The 19,982-nt window shown below is 37.0% G+C and overlaps 1 protein-coding gene across 1 annotated transcript; it reads left to right on the top strand.

Annotated features, from left to right (window-relative positions):
- The first annotated feature begins 19,344 nt into the window (after positions 1 to 19,344).
- LOC121766864 lies at positions 19,345 to 19,707 on the top strand. Its single transcript, XM_042163099.1, has one exon. The coding sequence runs from the start codon at positions 19,345 to 19,347 to the stop codon at positions 19,705 to 19,707; it is 363 nt and encodes a 120-aa protein (XP_042019033.1).
- The last annotated feature ends 275 nt before the right edge of the window (positions 19,708 to 19,982 follow it).

Below are 19,982 nucleotides of genomic sequence, written 5' to 3' on the forward strand. Positions count from 1 at the left end.
TAACATCCCCGATGAGGAATGAGTGACTGAGCAAATTTGGTGTTTGGCCGAGAGTTTGGGGGATCTTGACGAGCAAATATACTGACTGGGAAGGAAAAGGGGGGCGGCAGAAGTTCAAGGCTGTCTAAGGCCGGATTGCACCTGATCCCAAGGGGAGGGATGGTTGAAAATATATCCCGTTCAATGTGTTTAAGTGCTTGTGTATCTGTTTATATGTGCTTGTCCGTTGTGTATGTGTTTTTTCTTTGCGTCATAGTGTAGAGTATAGTTTAGGATGGGGTCGGTCAGGGGTGTAACCAGGCTAGAATTCGACTTATTTCTTTTATTTGTTCTTCACGCTTGAGGACAAGCATGTGGTAAGTGTGAGCAGTTTGATAAGTTGCATTCTAGGCCTTGGTTACTGGTCAGTATAACGTGCTTAATTGGATTATATCTGCAAAACAGTTGCTACATTGTGCAGATTAGGGTACCAGTCAGTTCGAAAGGAGTCGGATAGCTCAGGTGAAAAGAGCGCCAGAAGGGTGCAATACTTACCAGGATGCATGCCAAAAAAAGGCTCGAGATGGAGAAGAAGGATTGCTGGGAAGGATCAACCACAAACAATGGCAAAAGAGTCATTTCACGAAGAGAGTCTACCCTAAAAAGCAAGGGCAGGCCTCCCTATAAAAGGAAGCCACTTGGAGAGATAATCATCATCGACAGTCACACTTAGTTAGAGTATTCTCTCTCGGTAGATCAGTTCCTTCAACATAATCCAAGATCTTCTCATTCCTTGCCACAGCCATGGTCACCTGAAGTTCCATCAGTCCACCGGAGATTCGCCTTCCATCGTTCCAGCCAGTTTATTTCGTAGTCGTAGCAGTTTCATCGCCCGGAGAGGCAAAATAATCTTTACTCGCTTTCCTAGTTAATCTTACTTGTTATCTTTTCGTTGGATCTGTTGCATTTTCAGTACTTGTGATCTTTTGAAGTGTTTCATTTAGATCCAAACGTTTTATGCAATGAAGTTGTTTTTTATGCATCTCTTTCGGTTGAAATCTGTTTCATTCTGCCTAGGTAGCTTAGATCTAGTTGTTGCGGTAATTTCTAAGTGTTAAATGGCATGATTTCATTGGGAGTTGCTTGATCTGTGATTGTTAGTTAAGTTGTTTAGATTTAACTTCTGAAGTGAGTAAGTGCGAGATCTGAGTTTACGCGATTCTGCCACCTTGCATGTCGTCCAGTATGTGTAGTTCTTGATTTCACTCGTATATTCTTTGAATTTTAGTGAGTTAATTGTGGATTTGAATTGTGAAGTTGTTGATCTGCAAATGTTAACCATGGAATCTGAGTTTACTTGATTTTATGCATTCTTGTTGAAGAAGATAACATCCACATCCAAGTTTGGGACCACCTTTACTTTTTAGTAACTATCTACTTTCCACATATTCCTGAAACACCTTGTCCCCCACTCTCACGTACACAGCCACATGTCTTCCACTTTCACACCACCCAGTCAGTAGAGTACCACCTTTAATTCCTGTCTAGGTAGAATCTCAACCCAAGCGTGGTAGCTAACCAACCCCCTCCAGACTATCACCACAATTACCCAAAGCGCATCCATCTCTGTGGGATTTGACCCTTACCTCCACTATACTAGCCAGTAGAAGTGGGTTGAGGAATTTCTTTGATGCCAGGTTCAGGTTTAGCCGGGGTTTCTATCCTGATCAGTAGGATACATCCTTGCTTAACACGATAACTGCAAGCCTGCGAGCTCATCACTCAGCAAACATTTACATTACAGATCATAAATCGTCCATTACTGAAAATAAAAAAGCCATTAATGAGTAATATATGTACATTATGTGTATCGTTAAAAACTATTCCCTAGCCGAGATAATATCTGAACCCTAGATGAATGAGTGAAACTCGTGCATTCAATTGGTCATCCTCGTTCAACTTCTTCTTGCCTTCCCTATTGCATACAACATAATACCAGGTTGTAACATCGTCCGTCTTCCTCATCCCTTGTTAGTGCGTATCAAAACCAACAGCATGGGCATATACATCGTAAAACGCGAAAGCAAAATCTAGGGATTAGAATTTCTGACCGACGACAGGCTTCAAATCAGGAAAACATTCAGGTACAACCACGACTGTATAAAATCGAAATAAAAACGGCTCAGTAAACATATACATTACAGCTCATAACTCGTCCATTACTGAAACTAAAACAACCATTATTGAGTAATATATGTACATTATGTAAATCAGTTAAAACTACTCCATAGCCGAGATGATATCTAAACCCTCATTGAATGACTGACACTCGTGGACTTTGGTAATGATTTTGTTACTTACTACATACTACACCCTAGCTCCAGGGATTGCTAAACCCTTAGGGAAAACAAGAAACGTGCGCCGAACAATCAAACACGGACAAACTTAAATTAAAATGGTCAGCAAACTTTTACATTACAAATCACAAATCGTCCATTATAGAAACTAAAACAACCATTACATAATTGTCACGACCGCCCTTACTAAGGATAGTAGAGACGGGGAACTCGCGACTAGGGGAGAAACTAAGAAGCGGGGAAGAAATGGTGGAAGCAATAAAGGACAACATTTAATATGAAAACTCAATTAACTTCCAAAAGAAATATTTTAGTCTATCTAATAGTTAAGCAGCAGATTAATGTCTCAAGGTAATTAACGTCATAACATAGTATGAGGAAAAAACGGAAGACTTTTAGAAAGAAAGCAATTTCAAACAAGGCAGCGGAAATCAAGTATCTAGAGAGAGTCATAGGATGACGCCCATGTATGAAGACACGACGCATCCGGGAAATCTTAAGGCTCGACTCAACATCCGCCGCAACAGCATCGCTCAACCTGCACATAGGGTAAACACATGCACGGCTGAGTACTTAATATACTCAATGAGTCCATGCCGAAAATATTTGATAAAAGCTATGTCATCCATACCATAGTGAACTAGAGTTTTACATTTAGAAGAGAAATATCATCGAGTATCAAAAAAACAGTTTCATAGTCTGGCCAGACAAAACTATCTCCCCACTTTCTCAACAATCAATCATTCACATCCTCATACCATAGTGCGACGAAAGTGTGGCCACACTATTTGCCCACGAGACCGGCCAACTAGCAAAGACGGCTCACGATCCTACCAGTGTACACAGCCTGATAGGGTTTGCGGCCCTACTCAGACCCGAATTCGTTTAACACAACCCTATAGCCTAACGGAGCAAGCTCAAACGAACTAGGCATCAGGCAACAATTTCAACATCAAAACAATCATGGCATGACATAACACTTTAAACCACCATTATAACACCGTATCATACTTTTGAAAGCGTAAAAGAGTTTAGTAAAAGAAAGTCCACCTCGCTTGCTTATACAACACAATTCACAATTTTAATGCAACCCTTGTTCTTTGTACCCACGTACGCACAACAACACTTGTCAACACCACCATAACACAATCAGTTTTTCCATCAACACATTTATCATGCGTGTCCTATCATTCCTTTCATCGTTTTCTTATATTGTCCATCCCAAACGTTCACCAACATAATCGAAACGAACACTCTAGCATACATCAACGTGCAACACATAACCACATCATAGGATACGTTCCTTATTCACACATGTATCATGTAATGCATTCAAAGCATGTCAACAAAGCTTATTTCAACAAAACCAGAATCTGGCAGAACAACGCAGTATTTTTGTAAAAATCATTAAAATTCTGTCCGATCTGATATGAAGCTAAAGTTTGGTCACCACACAGTAGACAAATAAATGTTTGTCCAGTTAAAATTCCACACCAAAATCATATCTTTTGTTCGGTCAAAACAAAAATGAAACTCACTGGACGAAACACAATTTCTGGCTGGACTGCGCAGTGAAATTGAAAAATTCGTTATACATTCGTCCTTCATCAATTGAAGTTGAATTTTGACACAACACAGAAGACATCTGAAACATCATCCAGTTAAAAATTCATGTTGAAATAAGATCGTTTGATTGGTCAAAAACTCGTCGGAACCTACTGTCCGAACACAACAGTTTTCATGCTCAACATTCACAAACCCTAGTTTGTCTATCATACATTCACACATACATATTCATGCTTCCAACACATAGTCATGCTTCAAAAACGAGATTACAACCATGCTTTCCTATTTGCACATAACATTCAGAACGATTCATCCACACACTCACACACACGTACATACACGCACACACACACAACCATTCATGTACAACCATCCTTCCCAACCAATAAATTCTTAGATTTACGATTCTTCACTCACAATATGCATGAGGGGTTCAAGAATCATGGATTCAATGATAAGGAGGGGAAAGGTTGATCAAAAATTATACATTTCTCTTCAAAACAATCGGTAGAAAAGACAATTGGTGCGATTCCTCAACGGATCTTGAGTTTCCAACTCCTAATCGAAGCAACAATGAAGGATTGATTTGGAGCTCTTGAGAGAGAGGGGAGGGGAGAAGAAAAACGTGTGGGAGAGGAGAGGGAGGCGTGTGGAGTGAAGATTAGGGTTAGGGTTTTCTTAATTTATATTCAATAATAATCCCACACTTAATTAAACAATTAACATTGTGGAAGAATAAAATAGAGGTCAATGAATAAGCTCCACAATTAAAACAAATAGGCGTGTAGTGTGGGGGGAATTTTTCAAAAATTATGGTATTACTTGGAGAGAAATATACTCACAAAAATGGGTAAAAAGATATTGAGCATCCCATAAATAAGGTAACAAAATAATTCAAGAATTCTCCAAGTAAGAAAAGGGGGGGCGTGTAAAATAGGGAGTAGTCAAAGAAAATATTTAAATACTCAAATTAAATAGGAATATGATTTAAATTTGGTAATTTCTTGTGGAAAAGGCTCCCATAAAATAGGTAACAATTAAATTAATCCCACAAGGTAATTGAAAGGAATAAGGGGCAAAAATTTATGAGGTCTTAAAGAAGGAAAGAGTCAAATCCCAATGAAAATAGGATATGGAGAGATTTAATTAGATTTTTAATTCAAGTAAGGAAATAAGTAAGGTACCAATTAAATCTACAAAATAATTTATTCTCCTAATTATTAGAAGATTTCAAAAAACCAAGAAATGGGTAAGGGGTCAGAAATTATGTAGAATAACATAGGGATAATTTGGTTTGGATTTAATTTGGAGAATAATCCCAAAACAATTAATTAAATCCAAGAAAGAAAATACTATTTCAAATAATTAGGAGGGCCGAAAAATATCAAATAAAATGGCTAGAAAAATAAAATATGCATGATCCCATTTAATTTAATTCACACATTGGAACATAATTCGTATTATTCCACATAACTCACAACAACTAATTCCACATAATTAACTCAATCACATAGAAAATCAATTTCCATAAAAGAAATTCCCATTCAACATCCACATTAATAAAAATAAAATTCGCAAATTTTTCGGGGTGCTACATCCTTCCCCTCTTAACAGAAATTTCATCCCGAAATTTGGTCGTCTCACAAAAACATTTCGGGGTACCTTTCTTTCATCATATCTTCTAACTCCCACGTGGCTTCCTCGGGACCATGGTGTTTCCACAACACCTTCACGGATGCTATTGACTTGTTTCGCGACTCTTGCACCTTTCGATCTAGGATTGCTTGGGGCCTCTCCTCGTAGCTCATATCGGGGGTCAGGACAACCTTTTCTTGATGAATCACATGCTTGGGATCAAACACGTACTTGCGCAACTGCGACACGTGGAACACGCTGTGCACATTCCCAAAACTATGAGGTAACGCCAGGCGATATGCTACAAGACCTACTTCATCAACGATCTCATACGGTCCTACAAAACGTGGTTTCAATTTGCCCTTCACTCCAAACCTTACAACTCCTCTCGTCGGGGATACTTTCAAGAAGACTTTGTCACCAACATCGAATTTGATTTCCGTTCGGCGCACGTCAGCATAAGACTTCTGCCTATCTTGAGCTTCTTTGATCCTTGCACGGATTTGATGCACAATTTCGGTCATCTCCTTGATAGCGTCGGGTCCTAACAACCTTCTTTCACCAACCTCATCCCAATAGAGTGGGGATCGACATTCCCTACCATACAGGGCTTCATACGGCGCCATATCGATCGTCGCTTGATAGCTATTGTTGTAGGCGAATTCAACCAATGGCAGAACAGTTTCCCAACTTTCTCCTCGGTCTAGGACAGCGGCTCGCAGCATATCTTCAAGTGTTTGAATCATCCTTTCTGATTGTCCATCAGATTGCGGGTGATAAGCAATGCTAAAGTTCAATTTCGTGCCTAGCTCCCATTGCAAACTCATCCAAAATTTCGACGTGAACTTCGTATCGCGATTAGATACAATGGTCTTTGGCACTCCATGCAAACGTACAATCTCACTCACGTAGAGCTTAGCTAACTTGTCTGAACCATAGGTAATCCTAATCGGTAATAAGTGCGCGCTTTTAGTGAGTCGATCGATGATCACCCAAATCGCAATATTCCCCTTTTGTGACTTTGGTAATCTCGTCACGAAGTCCATGGATAAATGCTCCCACTTCCATTCAGAATTTCGAGCGGTTGCAATTTCCCATATGGTCGTTGGTGTAAGGCCTTCACTTGTTGACATGCTAGACATCGTTCCACAAACGATGCTACATCACCTTTCATTCCATTCCACCAAAAATGTTGCTTCAAGTCTCGATACATCTTTGTGCTTCCAGGGTAAGCAGTGTAAGGCGTGTCGTGTGCTTCACTCAAAATCTCATCTTTCAGCGCCTCATCGTTTGGCACACACAAACGTCCATCGAACGTCAAAGCATTGTCCGCCTCCTCACGAAAGTGGTCTTGTTTCTCGGTTCTCACCTTCGCACGTGTCTCTTCCAACTTCTCATCACGTCGTTGAGCTTCTATGATCTTGGTTCTTAAGTCTGGCTCAATTACTAGCATCGCTATTCTTCCTCCTACTGTCTCGGGCGCTGTCACTATTTCCAAATGCATCCTATCGAACTCACGGATCAACGTTTCCTCTTGAGTTAGGAGAGAAGCCAGTTGCGGTTGGTTCTTCCTACTCAAAGCATCGGCTACCACGTTCGCCTTGCCGGATGGTAGTGAATACCGCAGTCATAATCCTTCACGATCTCCAGCCAACGTCGTTGTTGCATGTTCAGCTCCTTCTGCCCGAAGAAGTACTTGAGACTCTTGTGATCCGTATAAATCTCACATCTCACTCCATAGAGATGATGTCTCCAAATCTTTAGTGCGTGCACTGCTGCTGCTAGCTCCAAGTCATGAGTCGGAAAGTTTAGTTCATTTGGTCTCAATTGTCAGGAAGCATACGCTATCACCTTCCCATCTTGCATCAACGCGCATCCAAGTCCTACTTTTGACGTGTCAGTGTAGACGATGAAGTCCTTGTCGGTTTCCGGCACCGCTAGGACAGGTGTTGTAGTCAACTTCTCTTTCAACAGTTGGAAACTCGCCTCGCATTCCGGCGCCCAAACTACTTTGATTCCCTTCTTCAACAGTTGCGTCATCGGTCTCGCAATTTTAGAGAATCCCTCGATGATGCGTCGGTAATATCCCGCCAATCCCAAGAAACTGCGAATTTCACTCGGCGTTTTCAGCGATTTCTAGTTTTGCACGACCTCGACCTTTGCTGGGTCCACTTGGATTCCATCCGCCGTCACTTATGACCAAGAAAGTTCACTTTATCCAACCAAAACTCACCCTTACTAAACTTGGCGTAAAGATGTTGCTTCCGCAATGTTTCCAACACGGTTCGCAGGTGCCATCCATGCTCCTCCTCATTCTTCGAATACACCAACACATCATCAATGAAGACTAGCACAAATTTGTCGAGATACTCATGGAAAACTCGGTTCATCAAGTCCATGAAAAATACTGGGGCGTTAGTCAGTCCAAAAGGCATCACGACAAACTCATAATGGCCATAACGAGTGCGAAAAACAGTCTTAGGCACATCCTCTCGCCGGACCTTTAGTTGATGATATCCCGACCTCAAGTCCATTTTCGAAAACACGCCAGTTCCTCGAAGTTGGTCAAATAAGTCATCAATTCTTGGCAGAGGGTACTTATTCGTCAAGGTCCACTTGTTGAGCTTACAGTAGTCGACGCACATCCTCATCGTCCCATCCTTCTTCTTCACGAATAAAACATGCGCTCCTCATGGTGACACACTAGGTCGAATGAATCCCAAAACTAGTAGTTCTTGCAACTGAATCTTCAATTCTACCAACTCCTTAGGAGCTATTCGGTATGGTACTTTCGATACTGGCGCAGATCCAGGTTCCAAGTCAATGGTAAACTCCATTTGTATGTTAAAAGATCAAGCTTTTGCCTTTCCTTAAAGTGTTGCATTAAGAACTCAGAATATGAATCAAGAACTCAAAATTTAATCAAACAGTCTTAACTTGGATATGAACCGATTTCGAATTATACAAACACTGTAAAAAAATGCTTTAAATTTGAAGAGTTCCAAAATCTCTCAAGGGAACTAGAATTACAATTTCAGCTCGACTTTTGTTTTGAATCTCACTAACTTGCAACAATTGGTTAGGATAATCCCCACGGAGCTTGAAATTACATAAGATAGGCCATGAATATAAAATGGAATCGAATTAAATCTCAATTCTCATGGTAAGCTACCAAACAAGATAATTCAGTTGTTAGACCAAATTTGAAAGATCCACACATCAATGGATAAGGACTTAAACATGTCACGGCCAAAAATGATTAGTTGCCTGAGGATTTAGAAATGTAGGCAGTTGTCACAAAGCAGCACTGATCACCGTTCAACGAAAATCATAATATGGAACAATAAAAAATCACTTCAATGGGTTCATAAATTTGAAAAAAAAATCAAGCGGATTAAATTTGTTAAGGCAAGGTATAAAATGTAGGCCTTAACTTCGTCTTGTAGAAAGAAAAGTTCTAATATGGAAATGATACATGTAGTGGGACTAAACCAAAAAGAATTTCACTCTGTAAGAAAGAACTTGACACGGACATGGTTACAAAATGAAAAGCTGAACAAAAGTTCGAAGAAGAATATCCCATAGAAAACACGTCTGCGAAACGTGATTATATTGAAGGACATAACTGCAAGCAGCCTTAGGAATGAAGTTCAATAGCAAACAAAGTCAAAATATTGTTCGTATAAATAATAAGCCAAAGAAGACTACATTCATTCCAAGTGTCCAAAGTTATGAAGGCAACACCACTTTCCAAGAACTGAAAGTGAGTTATGACTCAATGGAGGAAAAGAAATAATATACCGTACTTGCAAAGAGTGAGTGAAACAAGCTGTTAAATAGACAAGGGCTCACGGTTATTTGAAGGGTTCTAAAAATAACTCCTTAGAATCCAAGTAAGAACTGTTGATTAAAATAGTTTGTTCTAGCTATTAAAATTGCACTCCCTCGTTCATCTTTCGCAAGCCGAAACTGGTAACATCGCTCTAAGAAACTGTGGATTCCACGCTGAGATTCATCGTGCCATTGCCACTAATAATGATAGTCGAAATCCATATCTTCATAATATTCCTTGCATGTCATAGCAATCATTCTCTTAAAAACATTGTAATTATATTCGCGCTCTCTACACGCAATAATAGTTGTTTGCGTCGCATCGCCACGTAAGAATAGGTTTAGCTTATCAGATCGCAGGTACGATCTCTCTCCCCGTTGTAGGATTACATCATTTGGCATCTCCTCTTGCCTCGTACTTTTTCTCATTCGGAAATTCTCTTCAATTGGCACATCTTCTCCTCTTGAGCTCATTATCGTAAGTAATGTCTCTTCGCATTCTCCTTATTCTTATCGTTCAGGAAGACAATAGTGAATTTGTAAATTTTCAATGAAGTTCGAATTCGCACAACATATTTCCATTTGTCTTATCACTCGGAAAATTGATATCGCAGTTGAAACAACTAAGTTCGATATCGTTCGATCTAACAAACATCTATGTTTGCATACAAAGTTCATAGCATCATAATTTCTTCTATCAGCACTTTCATAAAATACCTCACACTTCAACGTTCACAAACCATCACTTAAATCATTATTCACATACTACATAATTAAACATGCATAAATGTATATCACTATACATAACCACATCATACTTCTCGTTTACTTCAAGATTTCAATTTCCCAAAAGAAAATAACTAACATGCTTTCATTTAAAGTTCAAAGATATATATATATATATATATATATATATGGTTGTATTATATACCAAACTAGTTTAAAACACTAAACGGCAAACACATCATTATATAATAACGCGGAGTTCATTACAACTTTATTTGTAGTTCATTATAAGGAATTCTAAGATTTAAAAACAATAACATCATCATGCATAGTTTAGAAATCTAAAGTTCATTATAAGTTTGTTATTAGTTCATTATAATGAACTTCAGGTTATCATATAATTATGTTGTTCGGCGTTTAAGGTTTATGAGTGGTTTGGTATTGATCACAGTCCTATATATATATATATATATATGGATGTATTCATTTCCTTTTTGTATCTTTTGTTCTTTGTTCTTTTTAATCTCAACCCCACGATTTTGTCATCCGACGGTTAGATTGGTGCCACGTGTCATTAATAATGCATATTTTCGGTTGAATAATGCACACCGACTAATAATGCACCATTATAGTGTAATAATGCAAATCATCTGGACCGTTGATGAATGAGATCTAACGGCTCATATTAAGAAGAATAAAGGATCTAAGGGATGAATAGGAGAATAACGCTCCCCTATATATATATATATAGGTTAGTGATCAAGATATAACTAATCTTAAGTGTATAACTAGAGAACAAATCTCAGCCACACATCTTAATGGAACAAATATTATTTAGTTTAATAATATAAAATAGGAGTAGGGTGTTTTTGGAAATTACATTTGATATTTAAACCTGCGATCAATTACGCAGTTTTCTTCTTTCTCATTCCAAATCTGCGATCAAATCTCCTTCCAAATTTCCTTTCAAATTTCCTTCCAAATCTGATCACTTCATCCAAATCGCGATTCCATGATCTGTGATGAAATTAGGTGTGTTTGGTTGCAGAGGATAGGGTGAATTTAATAGTTGAATGCTTGGCAGTTCCTGTACTCTTTATTCTTCAATTTTTTCTGTAAAATTTGGGTTTGACTGTGGAGCAAGTCCCCTTGCAGTTTATATTTGTATCTGAGGTGGGGAACTTAAATACAGGAAATATATTGTAATGATCCTTGATAATTAATAAATTTTCATAACACGATCGAGTAAATGAGGGATGTATTACAGTTGGGTTTTAGTGTATATGCTAATGTTTGCATCATAAATCATACATTGCGCTATTTACGGAGTTAATTAATTTAGATTGATAATTAACTATCGACTGAATATGTAGTACTTGTAGATGCTTTTGTGAAAGATGGATATTATGCTATGCATGGACCATAGTTAAATTGGAAACATTGCTAGGTTCAGAATTGGATCGACGCCTTGACATGCCCAATCAAACTCACTTATTACTTCTATTCATTTAATTCCAAATCCAATATTTTCAAATTAAAATCCGCCACTTAACCAATTTTGAAGTACTAGTTTTGTTAACAATATTACCTCACTCTTTGTGCAAATTATTACTGATTTTACTTCACTCTTATTGTGATTTTACTTCACTCTTGTTAACAAAACACATCACTCTTATTGTGATTTTACTTCACTCTTATTAACAAAACACATCACTCTTATTCTGATTTTAATTCACTCTTGTTAACAAAACACATCACTCTTATTGTGATTTTACTTCACTCTTGTTTACAAAACATATCAGTCTTATTGTGATTTTACTTCACTCTTGTTTACAAAACACATCACTCTTATTGTGATTTTACTTCACTCTTGTTTACAAAACACATCACTCTTATTCTGATTTTACTTCACTCTTGTTAACAAAACACATCACTCTTATTGTGATTTTACTTCACTCTTGTTAACAAAACACATCACTCTTATTTTGATTTTACTTCACACTTGTTAACAAAACACATCACTCTTATTGTGATTTTACTTCACTCTTGTTTACAAAACACATCACTCTTATTGTGATTTTACTTCACTCTTGTTTACAAAACACATCACTCTTATTCTCATTTTACTTCACTCTTGTTAACAAAACACATCACTCTTATTCTGATTTTACTTCACTCTTGTTTATAAAACACATCACTCTTATTCTCATTTTACTTTACTCTTGTTAACAAAACACATCACTCTTATTCTGATTTTACTTGACTCTTGTTAACAAAACACATTACTCTTATTGTGATTTTACTTTACTCTTGTTTACAAAACACATCACTCTTATTATCATTTTACTTCACTCTTGTTTACAAAACACATCACTCTTATTCTGATTTTACTTCACTCTTGTTAACAAAACATATCACTCTTATTCTGATTTTACTTCACTCTTGTTTACAAAACACATCACTCTTAGCATGATTTTACTTCACTCTTGTTTACAAAACACATCACTCTTAGCATGATTTTACTCCACTCTTGTTAACAAAACACATCACTCTTATTCTGATTTTACTTCACTCTTATTCTGATTTTACTTCACTCTTGTTTACAAAACACATCACTCTTATTGTGATTTTACTTCATTCTTGTTTACAAAACACATCACTCTTATTGTGATTTTATTTCACTCTTGTTTACAAAACACATCACTCTTAGCATGATTTTACTTCACTCTTATTTACAAAACTTATCACTATCAGCATGGTATCTGAGAGTATAAAATTTTTGAAAAATTCAATTAACATTCTGCCATGTAATGCAATCTCAACTAGTAATCACCATTCCAAATTCTTGAAACTTGAATATATGAACTTGCAATAGTAAAATAATATAGTCCAAAATTCAACACGGTTGGGCATCAACTCAAAGTCAACTTGCAGTACACAACCATTTTCTCAAAAATCAAATCAGCAGTTGAATTGTATCAATCCCCAACCAACAATAGCGGAGTACGTCGTATTTTGTGTAATACGCAGCCTCGGCGAGCTCCTAATATACGAAGCACGCCACATCCCCGAGCTCGGCGGCCAAATCGAGGTGATCCAAATGAAGCTCCTGCAGCTGCAATCCATCCTCGAGATCACTGACGCCAGGCATGAAATCGACAAAAGAATCCACAACTGGATCGCCGAGACCAAAGAAGTCGCCTACGACATCGAAGATCTCCTCCTCGTAGTCCTCTCCCCGCCTAATTTTGCAAAAGAAGGAAGAGGAGAAGATGAGAAGAACGCAGTTTCTTTTTCAAATGCCAATGACGTAGCCTAATTTTGGATGTGCAATGACCATTATATCCCCGCCTTGTTATTGTGGAGTAAATTTGTGATTGAGGGAACTAATTTCTCCTTAAATTAAAAAATGACATGTATTAATACTAGCCCTTGATTTTTTTGATCTTGTGGCTATGATTTGTTCTCTAGTTATTTGGTTAAGGGGCATTTTCTCTAGATCACTACTATATATATATATATATATTTTCAAAAAATTTCCAACAACTTTCCACAACATAAATATTTTTCCTCAGTCAAACTCCACCAACACAACTAGTCACTACCATTGCAATACATCAACCTCAAAATCCTTTTCCCTTTTTTTTTACATACCAAACACCATGCAAATCTTTCGAAACTCATAACTTGTTCTTTTCTCCACACAACAAAATAATTCTTCCATTTCTATACCAACTTCCTCAAAATATCTTTTATCTCGTTGTTTGTGATAGTTCTAAAGTTCGTCACTTATCACCAAGTTTAAAGTCATCTTAAAGCTTCCTATGTTCACATGCTTATGTCGAAGTACTCTCACGCATAACACATATATATAAAACCACGTAATTCATGCTCATGTTACAACATAATAACACCATCACATTGTCATATTCACACACAACTTTCATACACATGTATACTCGTGCAAATACATTCTCATCATCTCAACATTGATTTCATATTCTTTCAACAACTTAAAACATACCTCACTTTCTTTTAGTTGAGCGTGATGCTTCGGATGTTGAGTCTTCATGACACTTCTAGTCTAGGGGTGCTAATCTAGACTTAGACTGAAAGAAGACTCTCGGACCAGGGCGAAAGAACGAAGCTTTGATACCGCTCTGTCACGACCGCCCTTACAAAGGATAGTAAAGACGGGGAACTCACGACTAGGGGAGGAACTAAGAAGCGGGGAAGAAATGGGGGATGCAATAAAGGACAACATTTAATATGAAAACTCAATTAACTTCCAATCGAAATATTTTAGTCTATCGAATAGTTAAGCAGCGGATTAATGTCTCAAGGTAATTAATGTCATAACATAGTATGGGGAAAAAACGGAAGACTTTTAGAAAGAAAAAATTTCAAACAAGGCAGCGGAAATCAAATATCTAGAGAGAGTCATAGGATGACGCTTATATATGAAGACACGACGCATCCGGTAAATCTTAAGGCTCGACTCAACATTCGCCGCAACATCATCGCTCAACCTGCACATAGGGAAAACAAATGCAGGGCTGAGTACTTAATATACTCAATGGGCTCATGCCGAAAACATTTGATAAAAGTTATGCCATTCATACCATAATGAACTCGAGTTTTACATTTAGAAGAGAAATATCATCGAGTATCACAAAAACAGTTTCATAGTCTGGCCAGACAAAACAATCTTCCCACTTTCTCAACAATCAATCATTCACATCCTCATACTATAGTGCGACGAAAATGTGGCCACACTATTCTCCCACGAGACCGGCCGACTAGCAAGGACGGCTCACGATCCTACTAGTGTACACAGCCTGATAGGGTTTGCGGCCCTACTCAGACCCGAATTCGTTTAACACAACCCTATAGCCTAACGGAGCAAGCTCAAACGAACTAGGCATCAAGCAACAATTTCAACATCAAAAAATCATGGCATGACATAACACTTTAAACCACCCTTATAACACCGTATTATACTTTTGAAAGCGTAAAAGAGTTTAGTAAAAGAAAACCCACCTCGCTTGCTTATACAACACAATTCACAACTTTAATGCAACCCTTGCTCTTTATACCCACGTACGCACAACAACCCTTGTCAACACCATAACACAATCAGTTTTTCCATCAACACATTTATCATGCATGTCCTATCGTTCCTTTCAGTGTTTCCTTATATTGCTCATCCCAAACGTTCACCAACATAAACGAAACGAACACTCTAGCATACATCAACGTGCAACACATAACCACATCATAGGATACGTTCCTTATTCACACAAGTATCATGTAATGCATTCAAAGCTTGTCAACAAAGCTTATTTCAACAAAACCAGAATATGGCAGAACAGCGCAGTATTTTTGTAAAAATCACTAAAATTCCATCCGATCTCATATGAAGCTAAAATTTGGTCACCACACAGTAGACACATAAAGGTTTGTTCGGTTATAATTCCACACTAAAATCATAGCTTTTGATCGGTCAAAACAAAAACGAAACTCACTGGACGAAACACAATTTCTGGCGGGACTACATAGTTATATTGAAAAATTCATTATAAACTCGTCCCTCATTAATTGAAGCTGAAATTTTGACACAACACAGAAGACATCTGAAACTTCATCCGGTTAAAATTTTATGTCGAAATAAGATCGTTTGATTGGTCAAAAACCCGTAGGAACCTAATGTCCAAACAAAACAGTTTTCATGCTCAACATTCACAAACCCTAGTTTGTCTATCATACATTCACACATACATATTCATGCTTCCAACACATAGTCATGCTTCAAAATAAAGATTACAACCATGCTTTCCTATTCGCACATAACATTCACAACGATTCATCCACACACTCACACACACGTACATACACGCACACACACACAACCATTCATGTGCAACCATCCTTCCCAACCAATAAATTCTTGGATTTACGATTCTCCACTCACTATATGCATAAGGGGTTCAAGAATCATGGATTCAATGATAAGGAGGGGAAAGGTGGATAAAAAATTATACCTTTCTCTTCAAAACAATCGGTAGACAAGACAATTCGTGTGATTCCTCAACGGATCTTGAGTTTCCAACTCCAAATCGAAGCAACAATGAAGGATTGATTTGGAGCTCTTGAGAGAGAGGGGATGGGAGGAGAAAAACGTGTGGGAGAGGAGAGGAAGAGAGGGAGGCGTGTGGAGTGAAGATTAGGGTTAGGGTTTTCTTAATTTATATTCAATAATTATTCCCACACTTAATTAAACAATTAAAATTGTGGAAGAATAAAATAGAGGTCAATGAATAAGCTCCACAATTAAAAGAAATAGGCGTGTAGTGTGGGGGGGGAATTTTTCAAAAATTATGGTATTACTTGGAGAGAAATATATTCACAAAAAGGGTAAAAAGAGATTGAGCATCCCATAAATAAGGTAACAAAATAATTCAAGAATTCTCCAAGTAGGAAGGGGGCGTGTAAAATAGGGAGTAGTCAAAGGAAATATTTAAATCCCCAAATTAAATAGGAATAGGATTTAAATTTGGTAATTTCTTATGGAAAAGGCTCCCATAAAATAGGTAACAATTAAATTAATCTCACAATGTAATTGAAAGGCATAAGGGGCGAAAATTTATGAGGTCTTAAAGAAGGAAAGAGTCAAATCCCAATTAAAATAGGATATGGAGAGATTTAATTGAATTTTTAATTCAAGGAAGGAAATAAGTAAGGTACCAATTAAATCTACAAAATAATTTATTCTCCTAATTAATAGGAGAAACCAAGAAATGGGCAAGGGTTTGGAAATTATGTAAAATAACATAGGGATAATTTGGTTTGGATTTAATTTGGATAATTATCCCAAAATAATTAATTAAATCCAAGAAAGAAAATACTATTTCAAATAATTAGGAGGGCCAAAAATATCAAATAAAATAGCTAGAAAAAAAATATGCACGATCCCATTTAATTTAATTCACACATTGGAACATAATTTGTATTATTCCACATAACTCACAACAACTAATTCCACATAATTAACTCAATCACATAGAAAATCAATTTCCATAAAAGAAATTCTCATTCAACATCCACATTAATAAAAATAAAAGTCGCAAATTTTTCGAGGTGCTACAATAATAATATATGTTCATTATGTGTATCAGTTAAAAACTACTACCTAGCCGATATGATTTCTAAACCCTAGATGAATGACTGAAACTCGTGGACTTTGACGACGATTTTAATACTTACTACATACTACACCCTAGCCCCAAGGATTGCTAAACCCTTGGGGAAAACAAGAAACGTGCACCGGACAATCAAACACGGTCAAACTTAAATTAAACTGGTCATCAAACATTTACATTACAGATCACAAATCGTCCATTACAGAAACTAAAACAACCATTACATAATAATATATGTTCATTATGTGCATCAGTTAAAAACTACTACCTAGCCGTTATGATTTCTAAGACCTAGATGAATGACTAAAACTCGTGTACTTTGCCGACGGTTTTAATACTTAGTACGTACTACACCCTAGCCCCAAGGATTGTTAAACCCTTGGGAAAACAAGAAACGTACGCCGAACAACCATACACGGCTAAACTTAAATTAAATTGGTCAGTAAACATTTACATTACATATCACAAATCGTGCATTACAGAAACTAAAACAACCATTATATCATATAATATGTACATTATGTGTATCAGTTAAAAACTACTACCTAGCAGATAGGATTTCTAAACCCTAGATGAATGACTGAAACTCGTGTACTTTGATGACGAATTTAATACTTACTACATACTACACCATAACCCCAAGGATTGCTAAACCCTTGGGGGAAACAAGAAAGGTGCGTCGAACAATCAAACTCGACAAATAATATATTACTCATGACTTTGTTTCAACACAAAACATAACATACGCTTGATTACTCCACCAAATCGGAAATTCAGTTAACAAGTAGGAGTAAAATCAGTGCCGCCACATAAATAAGTGCCTTCTTCCATTGTTCAATAAAACGCAAGCAATGACGGAGGCCTTTAACAAATCAGCGTTATTTGAGACAAAATAAATAGAAGATTTTCTTCGATATTGCAAAACATAAACGAATTTAGGACCTTAATGTGTTCAATGGAGAATAGACGCTGAAATTTTAGGGAGAGAAGACAGATTGCAGCGTGTAATCTTTGAGAATAACCGCTGAGATATGTGGAAGAGAAAATCAAGGAAGTTACCATAACAAACACATTTGTGTATCCCTAGTTTACCCTTTTTGAATTTTTTAATGATTTAATTTAAATTCATGTGGCATTATTTTAGGCCATCAGATCTTGAAATTGAATGGACAAGATTAAAAAGAACAATAGAACAAAATATGGAAAAATGATATGAATACATCCCTATATATATATATGGTTTTGATCTATGCAAAACTAGATTTATATGTAGGGTGTGATCAATTGCTAACTCATCCCTTAATTGCTAACTACAACTAATCTGAAACCATAAGATTTGTAGAGATCTAATGGTTTATAAACTGTCATGTGTAATTTCATTTTATTATTATTTAAATTTAAAAAGATTAGAATAATCACCAAATTTAGGGTTTTGAAAAAAACTGTCAATATAATGTATAAAAAATATCAATACGATTCCTTGAATATGTCAATACAATTTAGCATTGACATTGTATATGTATTACATTGACATATTTTGATTGCTATGTTGACATTATCTGCTTGTCAAAAAAATGAAAATTCATTAAATATTTTCCAAATTTTGACATCGAAACATATGCAATCGAGATCTCGATGGAATCCTTATAAAATTATCTTTAATTTGATATATGTTGTGTGCAAAAATAATTTAAATTGTGATAGTTATATGCATTTAAAGTTTTGTGATATTATTCAAAAGTTAGTTATAACTAATTTGTTGTTAATTGACATTGATACCCTTATTGACATTTTTTGTACAACGTATTGATGCTCGGAGTTGAATGATCTTGTCCTTTGATTTGGAGATTTAATGCATATCATTTTGTTGTAGTTAGCAATATAAAGAAGAATTAGCAATATAACACATCCATATATAGGTTAGTGATCAAGATATAACTAATTTTAAATGTATAACTTGAGAACAAATCTCAGCCACACAAATAAATGGAACAAATATGATTTATTTTAATAATATAAAATAGGCCAAGGGTATTTTTGGAAATTATATTATGAAATTTAAATCAAATTACGCAGCCCAGTTCAGCAACGAGCCGGAGAAGTGCGACAAGGCCAAGGCTGCCAGCTCCTCCTCCGACCTCCTCGGCGCCGCCTCCGAGTACGGCAAGCTCGACTCCACCCAGGGTGTCGGAAAGTACGTCGACCAAGCCGAGGGCTACCTCCGCCAGTACAGCGCCCCCAAATCCACCCCCGTCGCCGCCGCTGAAGACAAACCCGTGGCTGAGACCAAAATTCCTTCAGGCGGCGACGTGAAGAAGCCGGAGGAGAGCGGCGAGGTTGGGGACTACGCGAAGAAGGTGGAAGAGCTGCTCGGCGGAACCGGTGAGAAGAGCGGGGCGGAGGTTGGGGACTGAAATTTCAGTGTTGTTGATTTCATTTTTCATGCACTGTGTGTTATTTGCTACAATTTATGGAATTTGATTTTGAGTGAAATGACATTTAATTATAGTTCTATTTTGAGTGAAATGACATTATAGTTCTATTTTGAGTTTGGGTGGATGCTAGAATTTTGAAGAATTGGATGTGTAGCCATGCATGTTTGTTTTTTGAATAAGCTTAATATTTTGGAAATTTTGAATGATCTTAAATTTGGGATAACTCTATAAAAATATGGATAAATTCCCACATC

Source organism: Salvia splendens, chromosome 15, assembly GCF_004379255.2.
Source record: "Salvia splendens isolate huo1 chromosome 15, SspV2, whole genome shotgun sequence".
In the NCBI taxonomy this organism is placed as follows: domain Eukaryota; kingdom Viridiplantae; phylum Streptophyta; class Magnoliopsida; order Lamiales; family Lamiaceae; genus Salvia; species Salvia splendens.

Bases quoted from the DNA above. Each gene is read 5' to 3' on its own strand.
- LOC121766864 (XM_042163099.1), top strand. From the start codon at position 19,345: ATGAAATTTAAATCAAATTACGCAGCCCAGTTCAGCAACGAGCCGGAG.